The sequence below is a fragment of the Dromiciops gliroides genome, chromosome 2, assembly GCF_019393635.1.
Source record: "Dromiciops gliroides isolate mDroGli1 chromosome 2, mDroGli1.pri, whole genome shotgun sequence".
In the NCBI taxonomy this organism is placed as follows: Eukaryota; Metazoa; Chordata; class Mammalia; order Microbiotheria; family Microbiotheriidae; genus Dromiciops; species Dromiciops gliroides.
This window is the reverse complement of record NC_057862.1, coordinates 251,153,234-251,170,496: the sequence shown is the minus strand read 5'-3', so window position 1 is coordinate 251,170,496 and position 17,263 is coordinate 251,153,234. Positions and strand designations below refer to the sequence as shown.

General features: G+C 35.6%; 1 protein-coding gene across 1 annotated transcript in view; it reads right to left on the bottom strand.

Moving 5' to 3' along the window:
• HIF1A (hypoxia inducible factor 1 subunit alpha) overlaps positions 1-17,263 on the bottom strand; it is a 49,080-nt gene that overhangs the window by 12,121 nt on the left and 19,696 nt on the right. The window contains exons 2-8 of the mRNA XM_043984757.1: positions 14,126-14,316; positions 13,007-13,152; positions 12,836-12,920; positions 9,773-9,885; positions 7,091-7,293; positions 2,979-3,085; positions 2,080-2,227 (exon numbers count right to left, since the gene is read on the bottom strand). Of these exons, the coding sequence (XP_043840692.1) occupies positions 2,080-2,227; positions 2,979-3,085; positions 7,091-7,293; positions 9,773-9,885; positions 12,836-12,920; positions 13,007-13,152; positions 14,126-14,316 (993 nt within the window). The remainder of the gene's footprint in view (positions 1-2,079; positions 2,228-2,978; positions 3,086-7,090; positions 7,294-9,772; positions 9,886-12,835; positions 12,921-13,006; positions 13,153-14,125; positions 14,317-17,263) is intronic.

Here is a 17,263-nt window from a genome sequence, read left to right as displayed (position 1 = left end):
TTGGCATGTTCAATAAAGCAATTGGAGATTTGAGTCTAAAGTTTAAAGGAGAGGTTAAGGCTGGCTAAACAGATCTAAGAATCATCAGTTAGAGAATAACTGAATCCCTGAGAGCTACTAAGTTTAACATAATCTTTCTATAAGTGCACTATCATTAAAATAATCTGTTGAATGCCAGTTTGTTGGGTTGGTCAACTCTTACTTTAAATAGATATGGTTCTTTCCCTCTATGTAATGGCGCAGTTAGTAGACAAGATTAAGGATATACAAAAATATGAGAATTAACTGGATATTTATATAAGGAACAAAGATCCAAGTCAGTGCTGCAATTTTAAGGAAATAAATGCCACTTTTTCAATTAACCAGTTAAAACTTAATAGCAAAATTGGATCTCAGGAATCCTTTGATATGTTGTGTCACTGCCATAGGAAGACAAGTGCAAATGTCATTTAGCTGCAATCTCTGACAACCAATCTGCTTAGCTCATGTGTTCATCTTTTCCTATCACCCCCCTTTCCCCAGACTGTTTCAACCAAGAGAATGTATTTGCCTTCCCATGTACTATGTATTATTTGCTCACTTTCACCTCTATGCCTTCACACATTCCTTTACCCAGTACCCTCATTCTTCCTTGTCCTAATCATATAATAACTATAAATTCCTTTAGTTTAAAAATGACTTTCCCCAGAAAATTGTCACTAATAAGCCCTACATTCCATTTCTTTATGTGTATTTATTTAACTTGCAGTTCCATGTAATTCATTTGTGCCTTTACTTTTGTTTGTTCTATCTTCCCCATTTAGAATATAGGGTTATTGAGAGCACAGACCATCATTTTCTGTGGGTGGAAAGAGGTAGGAAGAGTGTGATGATGGTGGAGTGAAATCCATGGACCTTTTGGGAAAGGAAGAATTTGCAGGGCTTCTCAGCCTTTGTTGGGCTTTTGGAAGAGTTACAGCTCTACTAGCATTCCAATCTAAAGGGCAGAGGCTACTGAGGGTTCTGAGGAAGTGTGAGCACCAAACTCAAGCAATCTCCTTTGAAGATGAAAATCACTTTGGATGCTGAGTGGAGTGAGGAGACTTGAGACAGGCAGACCAACCAACAGGCTACTATAGCAGTCCAGGCATGAAGTGATGAAGGTCTGCACTAGAATGGTGGCAGTGTCAGAAGAGGGAAGGAGGAGTATTTGAGGTATGTTAAAACAGTGAAATCAATAGGCCTTGGCAACAGATTGGATATGGGGGTGGGGTGGGGTAAGAGATAGTGAGAAATTAAGGATGATACCTAGGTTGTAAGCTTGGGAGATGGGTTGTGGTGTCCTTGACAACAATAGGAGGGAAATTTGGAAGAGGGGGTAGTTTTTGGAGAAAAGATGAGTTCAATTTTAGACAAGTTAAATGATGTCTACAAGACATCCAGTTCTAGATATCCAATAGGAAAGTAAGAGACAAGAGACTAGAGGTTAGCAGAAAGTTTAGGGCTGGATAAGATTTGAGAATCAGAAGCATAGTGATGATCATTGGAGCTAATGAGATCACCAAATCAAATAGTATAGAGGAAGATGAGGGCAAAGGACAAAAATAATAGAGTAAGGTTATGAGGAGGGATGAATTGCCCATATTTGGCTTGAGCTAGACAAAACAGCTTAACAGTTAAAGATGTCATCTAGATAAGAGTATTATATGAAACATGATTGGGGAAATTCAAGAACATATTATGATAGATCACAAGCTCCCAAAGGAAAAGTCTATTTTACTTTTCTTTGTACCCTGAGCAGTTCCTTGCATGTGGTAAGGGCTTAATACACATTTGTAATGAAGTGAAATAGGTAGAATTGTGCATCATCTTCATAGAAACCTGGAGGACATGGCACTATTCAGATACTATTATGTCAAGAGAAAAGTGGAGAATTAGAAGAGAGGCCTGTGAAATAAATTCATAGAATGCTTATAACCCCAAATTATTTTTGTTAGTTGCTCGTCTATTAGAAAAAGCCAAGTTTCATAATACAAATGACATTATAGAAAGTACTACATTTAGTTCACCCAAACAAATGAATTTATGCACTAAACTTACCTTACAACATAATTTACACACACTATACATTGTGGCTGGGAGTTTTTAGTATTGTAAATCACAGTTGCTTGAGTTTCAACCCAGACATATCCACCCCGTTTGGCAAGCATTCTATATTGTCCTGTAGTGACTTGTCCTTTAGTAAACACTAGGAATGAAAAGTAAATTTATGCAAAATTTATTTTCCAAAAGCGAAAATGTGGCTATCAAGAGAAAGGGAAGAAATTTTATTTTCCTCTTAGTTCCATTTTAATATCTTTCATTAAGAGGTTATTTTACTTTAAAATTCCATTGTGGGGAGAAAAATAAAACTGACTCACTTAAAAATCACAGAACTTCTTTTCCCTCCCACAATCAAATTACTCCCTTTTAGGCCATCATACCCCAACTTTCAACTTAAAATGTTAAGAAGCAATAACAACTGCATCCCCTTAATGAATTATGTAGACAAGGATGGGAGAGACTGAAGGGTCAGGATGTATAGCTCTGACACTACGGAAGATGACACTGAAGGGAATTTCCCTTGTCACCATAGATACCAGGACATTTAAATTCCCAGACTTAAACTTTAACATTCAGATAACTTTGTATGATGGCTTAAAGCCATTAAATTTCTGGGAACAGTAATGGTTGTACTTCTAAGACTACTAGGGATCCCTAATCACAGATTTGGACCTTCTGTGTAGGTGTAAGGTTGTTTACTGTAACTCCTACATCCCCTACCGACAGAGACAACCCATTAACCCTTTTATTCTCTACCATAAAGTACCAACTTGTCTGGATGTTAAGAACTATGTGGCCCTTCTATTACAATTAGTGTTGAATTAATGTTTTATCACCTAGTAAGTTTCCAGTAAGAAAATATTTAGAGGATTCTTTAGTTGTACAATCTTACTTACTATCATGATGAGTTTTGGTCAGATGATCTGAATCTAAAGCATGGTAGTATTCATAAATTGAGCGACCTAAAAGTTCTTCTGGTTCATATCCCATTAGCTCTGTAATTCTTTTAGATAAAGCACAAGGAAAAAATATAAAAATTTAAAGATAAAATAACATTTCTTATTATCTCTATAAAATCCCAAATTTAAGGTAGTCAAGACAGCAACTTTAATTCTTCCTTCTTCCTCCCTGCTCCCCCACCCCACCAAAGTATGTTCAAAACTAGATACCCTGGAACAAATGATAAATTAAGCTTGTCCTATTTGTTTCAATAAATACATAACTGCAAATATTCTGTCCAATCAATGAGCAAGATAACTAAATCCAATTTGAAAGCTGTCACTTATGGTAATAGGTTTGAATACAGGCCACATTTCCCTGTTCCCTAAATCTGGCTGGTATAAAATCTGAGTGTTGATCATGATTATATTCTTAATACCACAAAGACAACTTAAACTTCAAGTCTATCCAGAAACAGTATCAGAAGCTTCCCCAATAGCCTGTATGCATATGAGAGGTACCTGTGCAAAAGAGAGCCCTCTCAGAGCTTCTAGAAGGATCTCACTGCACTGAAGAGTCTCTCGACATTTAGCTCCCTCTTCTACCTGCCCACTCATGAATTACCAGGGCTAGAAAACATCACCAGGGGTATATGGTAACAAAAAGTGATCACTAGGAGTCTTGCAAGAATTTGTACCTTTGTCCCACTTGGATATTGTAAACTTCTGGATTGCTATTAAAAAGCTGCAGAAAGGGTTTTATGGGGGCCCAATATTAGAGTAAAAAATAGGCAGGGAAAAGAGGCAAAGAAGATACCTTTCATAGAATAGGGGGGAGAGGGTTTCAAAACTGTAAGGGGCTACCCTAACAGGGAATGAGTAGGACAGAAGTGTCAAACACACAACACATTGCCCAAAACACTCCCAGTGCTGCCTGAACCAGACTAAAATGTAAGTGGGATTTATTTAGCAAAATAAATAAAAATACCAAAAAAAAAATAGCATTACATTTTAAAACTAGATCAACATATGGCCATTATGGATAGTGGCTCCCATTTTTATTTGCATTTTACGCCACTGGGGTTGGAGACACAAAGGCAAAAGGAAGGATAAGTGAATGACCCAACTTTCACCTTCAGCCACACACAAAAAAGCCAACTGCCCATATTTGTTTGGCATGTTAAACTGTCCCATTAAATTTCCTTTCAATTTGCTATAATGCTTTACATTTTCACATGGCAAAATATTTTTAAAATAAAGTCAAATGTTAATATAATGTCACATAATAATTTTTCACTGTACTAGGTTTTTTTTAAATTTTCAAAGTTCATTTTAGGAGTACAACCTCTGTTTGGATCAATGTGGTACTTATCCATTTTTGTTGTTCAGTCATGTCTAATTCTTTGTGATCCCATTTGTTTTTTTGTTTTTGTTTTTGACAAAAATACTGGAGTAGTCTGCCATTTCCTTCTCTAACTCAGTTTAAGAGATGGGGAAACTGAGGCAAACAAGGTTAAATGACTTGTCCAGCGTCACAGAAATGTCTGAGGGTAGACTGAACACAGGAAGATAAGTCTTCTTGACTCTAGGTCTGGCACTCTGAAAATCAGACTATGTACTTAATTTCTTTTGAATTTTTGGAATGCTTTTAGCAAGATACTGGTAAAATGCCTGGTTCTCAAATATGAGTTGGATAACTCACAATTTAATATCAATTGACATAAAAAGGATCAGATTCGGGAGCAGCTAAGTGGTTAAGTGAATAAAGCCTAGGCCCTGGATTCAGGAGGACCTGAGTTCAAATCCGGCCTCAGACACTTGACACTTACTAGCTGTGTGACCCTGGGCAAGTCATTGCCCTGCAAAAAAAAAAAATTTTTTTTCTTTAAAATGCAAATTAAAATCTCATGACCAATATACAGTGTATAACTAGGTTTTTTGCAGGGCAGAATTTCTGTGAGTTGAGGACATTTAGAGTAACATTCTATACAAAATTCCAATAATCACCATTTTTTTATGAAAACAATGAAATCAAAGTAAAAGATAATACATGAGATTTAAATTTGGCTTGGAAAAATAATCTGAACTTACATTTGAATGATAATATCTAACACTTACATAACTACTTAAGGTTTACAAAGCACTTTACAAAAATCTCATTTGATCTGCTCAATCCTGAATAAGGTTCATATGATTAAAATCTACTTGAAATAAAATAAACTTCCATACTGTGTGCATCAGACTCATTAATCATGATGCTATTTAATTTTCCCTGCCTTATTACCCTGCAACCTACTTCATGCTAAGAATAAACAACTAATATTTTACTTTCTGTCAGCAAGTTAAATATTTAGATTTAAGCTTTTGGGTTTTCAAGGGAATTTCCAACTGAGATGGATAAAAAGAAAGTATGGGATAGCCACTAATCAAATAACTAAACAGAATATACTCACAGGAAAGAAGTATTTTCTCACAAAAGCAAAAAATGAAGAATACTGTTGGTATTGTCAGACTAGAAGCTGAAAGCTTTGATAGTATTATGATAATGAAAGTATTTTAGTCTTTAAAAATGGACTATTCTATCAATAACTACTTCATGACCACCAGATGGCACTATTACATAGGAAATAAATATTAAGAAAAGCGGGCTTATATATTTATTTCCAAATACTGATCATAACAGATAACCACAAATCAAATCTAAAAATGTTCCAGACATACACTTATTTTTAGCACCTTCCTTCTTTTGGTTGTTTTTGCTAAATATTGATTTTTCACCAAGGTTAAACCTTTAATTTATCTGTTATTAATTCCTATGCACTGCCATATCAACTCAGAAAATCCAACTCATGTGGTAGTATATTCAAATAATAAATGGAATTTCTTTTCAAGAGTTTGCAGATATTTTCTCCTTATGGTTTTTATTCTATATAAAATAATTGTAAGTACAATTAAGCCCTATATTTTGTAATATATATCCTTCTGAGAAAAGCAAATTGAATCTTTATAAAACAAATATTTTATATTTTATAAGGGGCTGGGAACATAAAGGAACTATGTGATTTTAAAAAATCACCTCTTTAATCTATTTTGTAATTAAATTTCCATGTTAGGTACTTTTTAAAAGGGAATTTTTACAGGATCCCAAGGGCTGCTTGTCTGTAGATATTATAATTCCTATTAAATTGGAATTTATTGGAGGGGAATAGGGAACTCTTCCCTGAGAATTTTTAGGAGCAACTTTCTTTGTCAATTTCATTAACAGGGGTCTAAAGCAAACAAGGCAAAATGGTCCTGCCCCAACTTAGCTCGGAGTGAAACGTGATACAGTCTTGAAAAGCACAGGGTGTTGTGGAAAGAAAGGAAGAGGTTGTAATAGCCTTAAAACTGGGGGTGGGGTGGGGTAGGGAAATGGAGGCGGAAGGTTGGGTACCATAGTAATGTCATGGAAAAAGAAAACACAGCTATAAAATTTCAATTTAAGAGCTAGAAAGAGCCAGGGGATTCCATAAGCCAAACTTACAGTTAAGAAAATTATATGAACTGGACACCTCTAAACTAGAAAAATAGAACTGAAATTTCTCAAGAGCCAAAGCTGCCCTTTCCCATTTTGACACTGCTATTCATCTACTTCCTAGCTCTTCAACTTCAGAAATAATTAGGGATAAGTAAGAGGTCCTCTTCCTCGATCCCAACAAATAGATATACAAGTAGTTTTATAGGGTCTACGTGATGGATTTTTCTCTAAGTGTACAAATTTTACTTAACAATCTGCAAGGTTGTTAAAAGCACATATAGAACTCAGTAGACTCAAGTTTATGATTTATTGCTTACTAATTGGTAGAGTAGTACAGAGGAAAAAGGGTCAGGATTTTGATTCAGAGAACCTGTGTTTGACTTGACTTTGCTACTTGGATAAAATACTTTACCTCCTTGGCCTTAGTTTCTTTATCTGTAAAATATGGAGGTTGGATTAGATAACTTCTGAGGTCTTTTCCATCTCTAAATCTATGACTTTATGAATGGTCACATCTTTTGGAATAATTTTTAAGTGTCAGTAGTTAATTTACCTTTCATCACAATATGAAAATTTCATATCCAGGCTGTGGCGACTGAGAAAAGTTTTGCTATCCAAAGGAACTTCAATATTTGATGGATGAGGAATGGGTTCACAAATCAATACCAAGCAGGTCATAGGTGGTTTCTTATACCCACACTGAGACTGATTATTGCAAGTATCATACACACGGATGTGACCTGTGCAATGAAGTACCTAGGTGGATATATGGAAAACATATCAATTATTATTCATCCTATATAAGAGCTTTAAAAAATGATAAACAATGCAGAAAAAGAGCTCAGAGATGTATGGATTAGACATAATTGTGTGTGAACCTTTTAATCTGTTCAATTTAATGAATGGCTCACACTTTTTTTATCTGCTGTGGTATCCCTATATATTACACTAATTCCCCATGGCCTACTTCTTAGACAAACAGGGTAAGGGAAAAAAACCAAAAAAACCAAAAACAGACTCTTTGAGGGTATTTCTTGTTCTAAGGCAGAGCAGAGAAATCAATTAAGGATCTTTTTCCTCTATTAAATCATTTTTTCCCCAATAACAATCAAGTACTTGTTAAGTGCCAGGCATTCCACATGGTGCTACAGATATAAAGTCCTTACTCTTCAGGAGCTCAGATTTTCTATCAAGGCTAACAATATGTATACATACAATATAATTTTGGCAAATAGGGGATGGGGAAGACAGTAATGGATGAGTGCAATTATGAAAGGCCTCCTTTAGGAAATAGCACTTGAGCCAAGTTTTAAAGTAATGAAAAAGTATATTTCTGTTATGAAGGACAGCCTGGATAAAGGCAGAATCAATCTGTGAAAGAGAGTAATGTGTAAGAAGCCTAGAAAACTAGGCTGTAGTTAGCTTTTTTTGTAGTTTATCATAGAGGCAAATGAGAGCCTCTGGAACATCTTGAGTAGGGGTGTGATAGATCAGATTTCTGCTTTAAGAAAAGCACTTGAGGGGCAGCTAGGTGGCACAGTGGATAGAGCACTGGCCCTGGAGTCAGGAGGATCTGAGTTCAATTCCAGCCTCAGACACTTGACACTTACTAGCTGTGTGACCCTGGGCAAGTCACTTAACCCCAATTGCCTCACTTAAAAAAAAAAAAAAAAAGACTAGTACTTGGGAAACTGGAGGATGGATTAATGAAGAAAGAGACTTGAGCAAATGAGATGAGCAATTATGCCAGTTAAAAGCAGAGATTTTTTTCAGTCAAGTTTTGTCAATTCTACCTTCACAATATCTCTCTAGTAGCTGGTCTTCACATTCCACTCTCATTACCATCATTACTTTTCAGCACCGATTACTTTTCACTTCAATTATTATACAGCTTCTTTTTTTTTTTTTAATTTTTTTTTTTTATTTAGTGAGGCAATTAGGGTTAAGTGACTTGCCCAAGGTCACACAGCTAGTAAGTGTTAAGTGTCTGAGGCTGGATTTGAACTCAGGTACTCCTGACTCCAAGGCCAGTGCTCTATCCACTGCGCCACCTAGCTGCCCCAATTATACAGCTTCTTAACTGGTCTTCCTTCTACTGTCTATCTTCTCCAATCCATCCTCCATACTGCTGCTTAGTAATCTTCCAAATGTATTGCGCTCTGATCATATCACTCACAGGTAAGCTCAAAAACCATTTGCTGCTTCCTGTCAACTACCAAGTAAAATATCTAGTCTAATCTGGCTCTCAAGTATCTTTCCAATCCTATTTCATACTTTACAATGTAATCTAATTCAACTAAAGTGGACTGTTGCTCAGTTATCTACTTTTTCCCAGCTCCTTGTCTTTTCCTCACATGTTCCTCCCCCACCCCCCCTTTGCCTAACATGGACATTTTCTTTGTTCTTTTTCTCTGCTTGACGAAATTCTTCCTTTCCTTCAAGGTCCACCTCATATATCTACATGAGGGCTTTCCTGACAACCTAGTTGAAAATGATTCCTTAAATTTTTCACAGCATTTTGTCTGGAACTTTCTTTTGTATGCATCACATTCTGCCTTAAAGAATAATAAAGAATAGTTCTTTTTATACATATCTCATCCCCTTGCTATTCATTTGTAAATTCATAGAAGGCAAGGATGATACCTTATTTTGTCTTTGTAAGCTTAGTGCCTTGAACATAGTAGATGATTGATAAATTTCTATTTTAAATGAACTGGCACATATTACCAAAGGAGACTGGAGGATATAGCTCCCCTTGAAGAAAAGTGGAAAATAAGAACAAAAATGGGATAAAGTCATAATATTCCACAAACTATAGCTGATTTTTGAGAGAGACCAAAACAAGTAAGCAAGCACAAGTTAAGTTCATCCAACTCTAACCTCTCCCCACCACTAACACTCACCTTCCATGATTAAATTAAAGGAATTTAAAAATCTCTCTAACATCTAATGCATACAAAGAATCACAGGGAGCTAAGTTCAAAGGGGAAAAAATTTGTTTAAATTGTTTTCTGTGTTTAGGTAATATTCAATTTTATCTGTAAGATAACCTTTAAAAATGATGAGACTTTTTATCTAAATTAGGAATTAATCTAATACATACATATTCAATGAAAAGAATAGTTATTTTCTATACCAGTTCTACAATGATACCTAGTAGAATATATCACCAAGCTGCTTTCAGGACCTATCATTAGGTCAAATGCCAGTCACATGCAAAAACCATGCTTACTACCTTCCATGTAGCTGATTTTATGTTCATAGTTCTTCCCCGACTAGTTAGGGTACACTTCATTCTTAGGAAAAAGCTTCGTTCTGTGTTTTGTTCTTTGCCTTTTTTCACAGGACCTAATATGAAACAAGGAAAGAAATTTTATTTTTAAGTAGAAATACAAATAGACCTCCTATGATATAATTTTTTGGCCCTGCCATGTTATTTTATAGATATGACATGACCATGCACTTGTTATACTGATCTGTTCAAAAGACACAACAAATTAGAGAGGAATTCAAATTGTGGTACAAACTTACTCAACTTTACCATTAATAGTATTGAGGAAATACAATAAAATCACAACAGGAGGTATGGAATGTAAGTGCATACATTAGAAGAAAGAGTAAAATTCCTTTTCTCTGTTAAGACACCAACAGGTCTCTCCAAAGTTATGTATTAAACTTTGTAGCAAAGCATGAACTAAGTCCATCCACTTCCACTCCAACTAGGCTACAATGGAAAACAATCTGTCCAGATGAGTTCTACACCAATCATCAACTTGCTGTTGTGTTGTGTTAATGTTATATTATTCAATCTAGTTCTATTTTACTTCTAAGTCATATGACAATAAAGAAGCTGGAGAAGTTCTGGGTTGACTCAAATATTTGACTATTATCAAAGTAATGATTGGTTACACAGCTACAATGAGCCTAAATGCCCAAAAGTCAGGGTCTAGAACCACAATCAACTGAACCACTTGTAAATACTTTTCATATTGTCACAGCTGAAAATCACTTTCAACTACTGAGGCAAAATGGAACCAGACTGATTTTTGGATATTAGAGAAAGACAGCCCCAATGTATGATGTAGTTTTCCTGGATGTATTGTTCAGCATGTTTGGTTTCTCTACACAATAAGTTAGGTTGATAGTGTGTATGGCATTTTTACAAGAATTGATTCTGTGTATTCATATAAAGATTATTTATTAATATTTTTCTAATAAAATGCTTTATGAACTAAATAGCAAATATAGTTATGAGCCATACTTTATTATCCAATTAAACTCAGGATCACATTCCTGAAAATAGTCACTGAGTTCTATTTTCTACAAACACACCACATATGAAAAGTCCATACAAAACCTCTAAAACAAATAAAAAAATCCCAAAGAGGTAGCCGTTTCTATTAAAAGTGAATAAGCTATCTTAGACCAAACAATTTTATCCTGCACAAGTTTTGAATCAAACTTTGTGTTAACAGTAATTTCTGATTCTCTATAAATATATATGAAGAGAAAATTATTTGTTTTGAAATCTGAATTATTTGTAATTCATTTAAGCAAATCAAACTTGATTTAGACAAATACATTTACATAGTTACAAAGCAGAAATTAGATACACTGAAATTTTTCCATTTTTTGTCTAGTGTTTTTTAGGAATCAAAATGAAAATGTTTCATCATAAATGCAAATAAGAGGAACATGATACCATTAAGTCTGACTCTCAATAAGGAATTATACTCTTTTGAAAGAGAATATTAAAATCTACACTGTTTTTCATATTCTAGAGGATATGAGAATTTAGTTTGAAACATACTATCTACCTTCAAAGAAAGAACTGATATTGCTTGAACACAGACTGAAGCATGTTATTTTTCACTTTTATTTTTTTCTTTTATTCAAGTTTTCTTGTGCAAAATGACTAATATGATAATGTTTTACATAATTCCACATGTTGTGGAGAATAAAAACTTATGTGGGGTCGCCCTATAATTGTCCCAAGTGTAGGGAAAATTAGCTGGGGTTTCTAATATATTTGTTACTTAGAAATTAGAGGCTACTGCACCAGTTTTGGGCATTAAGTATTTATTAAAGTATATTAGATATTACTAAAGAAAGAACATGTGGAGCTCAGAAAGTTCAGAAGCCCTACATACCTAGGATATCGGGGAAAGTGAGAGCAGTGTGGGAGAGGGAAGTGTGCCAAGAGGGCACAAGACCCCTCTCCTGGGCTTTTTAACCTGTCTCAGGTAGAGGTGGGTCACTCCACCTTCATCCAAGCTAATTGGCTGACAGCATTCAAGTCCATTGATTGACATTACTTGAAGGTGGTCTTAAGCTAGTTAACTTCCTATTTAGTTACTTAGGAAGGTCAATCTACATTTCCTTTGAAATTCTCCTGACCCTGGGCTGGCCCTGTAAAACCATCCAGAGTTCCTGTGTGTGTGGGTCTGAGTCCCCAAAACTCCATTATTTTCTCACAATGTATAACCCATATCTGATTGCTTACCACCTCAGGGAGAAGGAAGGGAAGGGAGAGAGACAATTTGGAACCCAAAACTATGAATAAAAATGGAGGAATTTTTTTGTTTGTTTGTTTTTTGTGGGACAGTGAGGGTTAAGTGACTTGTCCAGGGTCACAAAGCTAGTAACTATCAAGTGTCTGGGGCTGGATTTGAACTCAGGTCCTCCTGAATCCAGGGCCGGTACTTTATCCACTGCGCCATCTAGCTGCCCCAAAAATGGTTATTATTTTTCAAAAACAACCTTCATTGCTTTTATAAAACCATTAGCTAACTGAAAATCTTTGACAATGCAAATAAATTTTGCCCAAGGACACAGCTACAATTTTACTGTATTTTCTTGGATATGAAATAAATTTGTTATCTATTCCTTTTCAATTTAAACAGTCTCAAATAAAAATATTGTAGCATATCACATGGGCAAATTTACTTTACTATAGCATCCATTTATTTTAATTTTCTGAATACTAATTTTTTTTTTGCGGGGCGATGGGGGTTAAGTGACTTGCCCAGGGTCACAGAGCTAGTAGTAAGTGTCAAGTGTCTGAGGCCGGATTTGAACTCAGGTACTCCTGACTTCAGGGCCAGTGCTTTATCTACTGCACCACCTAGCTGCCCCCTGAATACTAATTTTAAAGCAAATATTTATGTAAGAATTAAATTGAAGGATCACAATAAGTAATTAAAATGTGTTTAATACATTAGAACTCATGATAGTCTCTGATTGAATAGGGCTCATGAAAACCATCCATCACATCAAATCAAACATTTCTTCTTCTTACCATTCCTGTGTATAAGCATTTCTCTCAGTTCCTCATGGTCACATGGATGTGTAAAATCAAATACACTGTGTCCAGTTAGTTCAAACTGTAAACATAAGGGAAAAAATAAGTTCTACTTCTTGAAATAAGGACATCATGATGACAAAACACTGCTCAATGTAATATTTTTACCTGAGTTAATCCCATACATTTGTTCACATTTTCTGACATATAAATCATGTCACCATCCTCTGTGAGAACCATAACAAAACCATCTAGGGCTTTCAAATAAAAGCAATTTAGCTGTGCTTCCATCTCAGCTTCAGCTTCCAGATCTCCTATAAAAAATGATTTATTTTCAGATATCAAAGGCATATAAAAATATAATACAACACAGACCATGTTAATTTGTGTTTTTCTAAGTCAATACAAAGCCACAGGAATCTGTTTCTATTTGATTTTGTCACCAGTATTCCATGGTGTGATATATACCATGTCACATAGATATACATAGGGTTATAGCATATAGATATTTCTAAGCAATAATTGGAAACTGTTCACCCCAAGTATGCCTATACAATGAAGAGAGGGGGCATACCAAGTGTATTAAATATAATTAAGAATTTAACAAATAAATTTTAACCCAACATTATTAAATTTAGCCTTTCTTTAGTGTTCAATATTTTTCTTCCCATGTAAATAATAAATACTATTTTCCTATAACACGAGTTTAAAGAGTGCAAAAGTCTAGAAGCCAAAAAATCTAAAATAAGACTTGCCAGCTACTCTTTGCGAATACTGATAGTAAGGCAAGGAGATGGGCCTATAAAAAGGAAAAGTAAAGAGTCACTTTATCATTAAAAACAAAAACAAACAAAAAACCTATCTCAAAAGTCCTTGGCTTAGAGTGTTAAAAGTAGTGCAAAATAAGGTGAAGAACTGAAAATATTTCTAAGCCTTAATAAAAACAAAACAATTTAAATGAAAGAAAAAAAGAGATGAATTTCTTCTTCTTTTTTAAAATTTTTGTGGGGCAATGAGGGTTAAGTGACTTGCCCAAGGTCACACGGCTGGTATATGTCAAGTATCTGAGGCCGCATTTGAACTCAGGTCCTCCTGAATCCAAGGCCAGTGCTTTATCTACTGTGCCACTTAGCTGCCCCAAAAGAGATGAATTTCAAGAGGGAAAGTTAGCTAGAGGAAACAAATCCTTAATAAAATAAAACCTTTACAATTTTGATCAGTCCATAAAAGGTAGTACTTTTTCTAAGCCATCACTCACATTAAACAATAGTAGGATTACTTACTTACCAGCATCTAGAAGTTTTCTCATTCTCAAATAACTGATGGTAAGCCTCATGACAGAAGCTTTATCAAGATGTGAGCTCACATTATGAGGAAGAGGCAACTGGTGAGCAAGTTCATAGAAAACTTCAGATTCCTTACTTCTCCGACATCTGGCTGCATCTCGAGACTTTTCCTTTCGCCGTTCTGAGCTAATCCTACAAAACATTTGCTCATTTAGATTCTTTAAAATGCATATATTTCAAAATAAGCAGTATACCTTTGTCATTTACATAACACTGAATCTCATATTCTTCTACTTAATGTAAAAGAGAGGCAGCTTGGCACAGTGGATTGAAAAACTGCACTTGAAATCTGATGATGGGGTTAGTTCAAGTCCTGCCTCTGACACACAATGGCTATTTGGTTCTGGACAAGTCACAACCTCAGTACCCACCCCTAGGTAATTAAGACTATAAACTGAAAAACTGTTGCTAATCTGCATCAATAGAAGGAGTTTCATCTCTGGGAGATCTATAAAATCACAAGTCTGGGCAAAAAAAAATTACATATATTCCAAGGGAGTGAAGGTGTTATCAATCCTAGAGATGGAAAGACATTCAATTCCTAGCAACAGCACCTAATAAGTATAGATAGACAGGCCAGCTAGGAATGTGTGGAACTTCCATAAGAAATCTGAGGTTAAAATAAACTACCCCTGTAGAGTGAAGTAGCTGCTTCCCATTTGGCATCTGAACCATAAAAGTGGCATGCCTCGACAAGGACACTATGCTTTTGTTAAATATTTTCCTACTTGAGGAATGCCCTGCTTTCAGTTCTGCTTGTCCAATTTCTATCCATTTTTCAAAATGCCATGCTCTCCATGAAGCTTTCCCTGATGCTCAGCTGAGAAGTATTTTATCTCTTCTCTGAGATTCACAGCATTTTGTACCCCTTCTATTGCACTTGACATTCTATCTTGTTCTATGGCTTACCCATAAGAGTCTAAAATCCATGAAGTCAAAGGGCAATGTTATCCATTAGCAATATCCCCAGTTTCCTGTCATCCACAAATCTGTTAAGTACTCTATTTTCTATGGTTTCCTCTGAATTGTTGATAAAAAAGTAGAGCAGGATCAATCAAGGATGAAGTCCCACAACACCTCTCTTTATTCACAGTACCCAGATTGAGCTAGAAAGGATTTATTCATCTAGTCCAACCCTTCATTTTACAGATGAGAAAATCAAGGTCTAGTAGTGAAATGACTTGCCCACAAGGTGGTAGTAAATTCTGATTCAAAATCCTTTCCACTGAATCAAACTGGCTCTCAGTGAAGAGTCATTGACTCATTTTGAGCCCCTAATTGTCATACTTTTTGGACCTAGCCAATATAATAGTTAAGTGGGTTGGAACTGTTTGACATGTCTTTTCATTTTATCACAAGGACATCCTAGAGACACTTTGATGGTGTCTTGCTAAAATCCTGATAAGCTACATTTATGGTTTTATCCTGTTCTACTAGTCTTCTATTAGCTGTATCAAAAAAAAGTTAATAGCATGTGTATTAGCCAATTAATGAATTAATATGGATTTTGTACACATGACCATTGCTGAAGGAAATTCTTATAGCATCTGTCTCAGGGATTTTTTTAACCTGGGGTCTTATGTACCCTTTGGGGCTTGTGGATAGATTTCAGAGGAGTCTATAAATTTGGGGGGAAATCTTTATTTTCATTAACTTTTGGTTTTCTTGTAATATTAGGTATTTTATGAATTTAAAAACTTTATTCTGAGAAAGGGTCCATGACATAAAGAAAAGGTTAGGGACCTCTGGTCTCTCATTTCCCTATACTTTATCTATACTATTCCCTTAAGAGGTGCTCTGATGTAGTACATAGAGCCCTAGTCTTAGAACCAGGAAGAACTGAGCTCAAGTTTGACCTTGGGCCAGTCACTTTACCTCTGTTCTCTAAGATTTTAAGTTTTAGAGAAAGTATCATCTTGCATTTTTAGAAGGAGAGATTCCTCATCTGTTAGTCCCTTTCATCAATAAAATTTCAGGTCCAGTTCCTATCCCCTGTTATCTCGAAATTTATCATATACTTTAGCTTGAATGTATATTTTACCTCACTTATTAGATTCTCTTAATGGCTCTGCTTTCTATATTCCTTCCTATATAACATACCCTCTCAGAGAAAAGTAGCCTTTAATAAGTGCTCTTACCACATCAGAAAGAGAGAGAAAAAGAATGGTTTCTTTTTTTGTGGGGGGGGGGTGGCAAAAACCCCCACACATTTCCATCAAAATGAATTTATTTTCTCTGAAACTTGTTATCAGAGGCATTCATAACAAACTTGGTGCATGGCTGGTGATTTACTTCACTTCTAACCAGTGAGGCCCTGTCTTTCTCACTTCTAGTTTGTCATTAATAGAGAGGTTCTGTTTTTTCAATGGCCCTGTTGAATAGCAATTGTAAACTATTTTATATTTTGTTTGGGGCTTTTGAAGGGCTTTAACCAAAGGGATATTTAATGTAGTGAATTTTGGGCATTGTGGCAAGCTAATAGAAAAGAGCTATGAGGCAGAAAGTATTTTCTCTCAAATCAGACTCCGGAGATCATCAATTCCAACCCCGCTCCCGTGTTGCTGAGAAAAAAGTTAAAGTGCCTTGCTCAAGGATCACAAAGCTTAAATAAGTAGCAAAGATGGGATTTAAACCCAGTTTATCTAATGTCAAAAGCAATGTTTCTTCCATTATCATACCACACAAGGAAGTTGACTACAAGTACAAGCAAAAACTCAAGGGCCATCTTCCAGAATGCATTGTAATGTTTACGGCACACATACAGGAAAGCTACCGTCAAGAAGTTATGGGAGGGGCAGCTAGGTGGCACAGTGGATAGAGCACCCACCCTGGAGTCAGGAGTACCTGGGTTCAAATCCAGCCTCAAACACTTAACACTTACTAGCTGTGTGACCCTGGGCAAGTCACTTAACCCCAATTGCCTCACTTAAAAAAAAGTTATCACAGCCTACCTCAGAATACATTGTACGCACTAAATTACCATCCAGAAATCAAGCTTTCCTTAAAGAGATTGTTGTTCTTTAGTCATGTCCGACTCTTCGTGATCCCATTTGGGGTTTTCTTGGCAAAGATGTTGGGG